General features: G+C 43.6%; 1 protein-coding gene across 1 annotated transcript in view; it reads right to left on the reverse strand.

Moving 5' to 3' along the window:
- LOC125034590 (retinoid-inducible serine carboxypeptidase-like) overlaps positions 1–2,500 on the reverse strand; it is a 26,719-nt gene that overhangs the window by 19,314 nt on the left and 4,905 nt on the right. Inside the window, exon 3 of the mRNA XM_047626490.1 lies at positions 781–1,011. Within this exon, the coding sequence (XP_047482446.1) occupies positions 781–1,011 (231 nt within the window). The remainder of the gene's footprint in view (positions 1–780; positions 1,012–2,500) is intronic.

Below are 2,500 nucleotides of genomic sequence, written 5' to 3' on the forward strand. Positions count from 1 at the left end.
TGTTTGTATCACCCCCTCTGGATTTACTTCAGTCTGAGATGTCAACAGAGCAAAGGTTGCACTGAGCAGACTTGCCTAGTTTATTTGCTGGACGTTGTCTTTTTTTATTTGTGTTTTATTATGTGTTTTTAAGTACTTTTAGACGTGTTTTGACCGAAACCCTTCAGGATTCGGCTATCCCTCTTTGCTTTTAACCTTCAGTCCCCTTTTAAGTTTAATATTTAACGTTCTTAAGTATTTTTTAGTAAGTTAACGTAAATTTCTTGTTCTTATTTTGTATTTTATTAAAGTAACGTAATTTAAGTATGTATTAATTTTACATTTTAGTGCCTTAAGCAGTTTTAGTTCAGTTTCTTTTAGTTCTTTTGTTTTGTCGTATTTTAAATGATAGGCTGAGCCACAAGGACTTGATCATATTTTCTCCGCTCAGGGTACATATCAAGCCTGCGTAGGATCCTGGGTCACTGCCCGCTATCATTTTATAGGCCCAGGATCTGTATAAGATATCAGGGGAGTGAACGGGACCCTTATTTGCGTCCCTAAGCCGTTCTCGCTTCACGACAGGCTTCAGCTTCACGAGGCTGGGGTTTGAGTCGGGCTCCTCATTACAGATTAAACAACTATCCTTACAGTATTATAATCAGGAAGAATATGTTATTGAGTGTACTGTGTAAAACAAACAAAAAAAAATGCTAAGAACTGTAGCGCAGAGACTACGGTTAGATTTTTTTTTTTTTTTTTTTTTTTTGTAATGAAATTTCGAACATGCAATAACCTTACCTGATCAAAGGCTAGCGCGAAGTCGACGGTCATTTTGCCTCCATAGGATTCGGCATATACATAGAAGGGCATTCTTTCCATGTCGGGATTAACCTTGAAGGCTTCCTTGACAAGCACCACGAGATCAGCAGCGATCTGGGCGTTGTCTACAGTCAGATCACTGAAGTTGTCAACATAGCTGTACCCGGTTCCGACAGGGTTGTCCACGAACATCACGTTGGCCTTCTTGGTCTGTAGGATGAAAAAGGTTATGTAATTGCGGAATTATTGTTGGAGAAATTACTTTCAATAAACCCCGGCAACCGTGGTTCCTACGTGTTTCGAATGATTAAACTCATTTGGTCCTTTCGTGTGGCATTCTTTCCTATACCGCCCCCCTCCCACACACACACACTCCCCGCGCTGCCTCGCGTCCACAAATTACTCCCGCTCGAAACAAAGTTAACAACTAAAAAACGCGCCAGAAGAATGAAAGTAACTGAAGACTAATATAAAACCGAGTATGAGGAAAGGGATGATGAGCACAGGTAGCGAAACGAAACAAGTCTACAATCAGATAGTAAAGTGAATTTATGCAATTTATTTGGTAAGATATCATGCATGGGACCCACGTGACACATAAACTAAACTGAATTATGCGGCACCCTGGGTACTGCCGTGGCACCCAAGGATGTCATGGTACCCTATAGCGATGGTTTCTAGCCGGTGAGTCGCGATCCCGAAGGGTGTTGAGCAGGATTAGAAGGAGACCGAAACCACTGCCCTTAAGTGTATAAATCTATCTGTCTATCAATTTCTCTCTCTCTCTCTCTCTCTCTCTCTCTATATATATATATATATATATATATACATATATATATACATATATATGCACACACACACACACACACACACACACACACACACACACACACACACACACACACACACAAACACACACACACACACACACACGCACACACACACACACACGCACACACACACACTCACACACACATACGTACGTACTTCACGCATTTAAACACTATAATCTTTCCTCTCCCGAACTTTAGCCCTGACGCTGTATTTTGCCAAGCGGGCATTTCCCTGCGAGTGTTTTTATGCGTGGGTTGACATTTCCCTAAATATGATTTTGAGCGGGCGGGCATTTCCCTATATGTGGTTTAGTGCGGGCGGGTATTTCCCTATAAGTGGATTAGTGCGGGCGGGTATTTCCCTAAATGTGGATTAGTGCGGGCGGGTATTTCCCTAAATGTGGATTAGTGCGGGCGGGTATTTCCCCTAAATGTGGTTTAGTGCGGGCGGGTATTTCCCTAAATGTGGGTTAGTGCGGGCGGGTATTTCCCTAAATGTGGGTTAGTGCGGGCGGGTATTTCCCTAAATGTGGATTAGTGCGGGCGGGTATTTCCCCTAAATGTGGGTTAGTGCGGGCGGGTATTTCCCTAAATGTGGGTTAGTGCGGGCGGGTATTTCCCTATAAGTGGATTAGTGCGGGCGGGTATTTCCCTAAATGTGGATTAGTGCGGGCGGGTATTTCCCTAAATGTGGATTAGTGCGGGCGGGTATTTCCCTAAATGTGGATTAGTGCGGGCGGGTATTTCCCCTAAATGTGGGTTAGTGCGGGCGGGTATTTCCCTAAATGTGGATTAGTGCGGGCGGGTATTTCCCTAAATGTGGATTAGTGCGGGCGGGTATTTCCCCTAAATGTGGGTTAGTGCGG

Source organism: Penaeus chinensis, chromosome 18, assembly GCF_019202785.1.
Source record: "Penaeus chinensis breed Huanghai No. 1 chromosome 18, ASM1920278v2, whole genome shotgun sequence".
Lineage (NCBI taxonomy): Eukaryota > Metazoa > Arthropoda > Malacostraca > Decapoda > Penaeidae > Penaeus > Penaeus chinensis.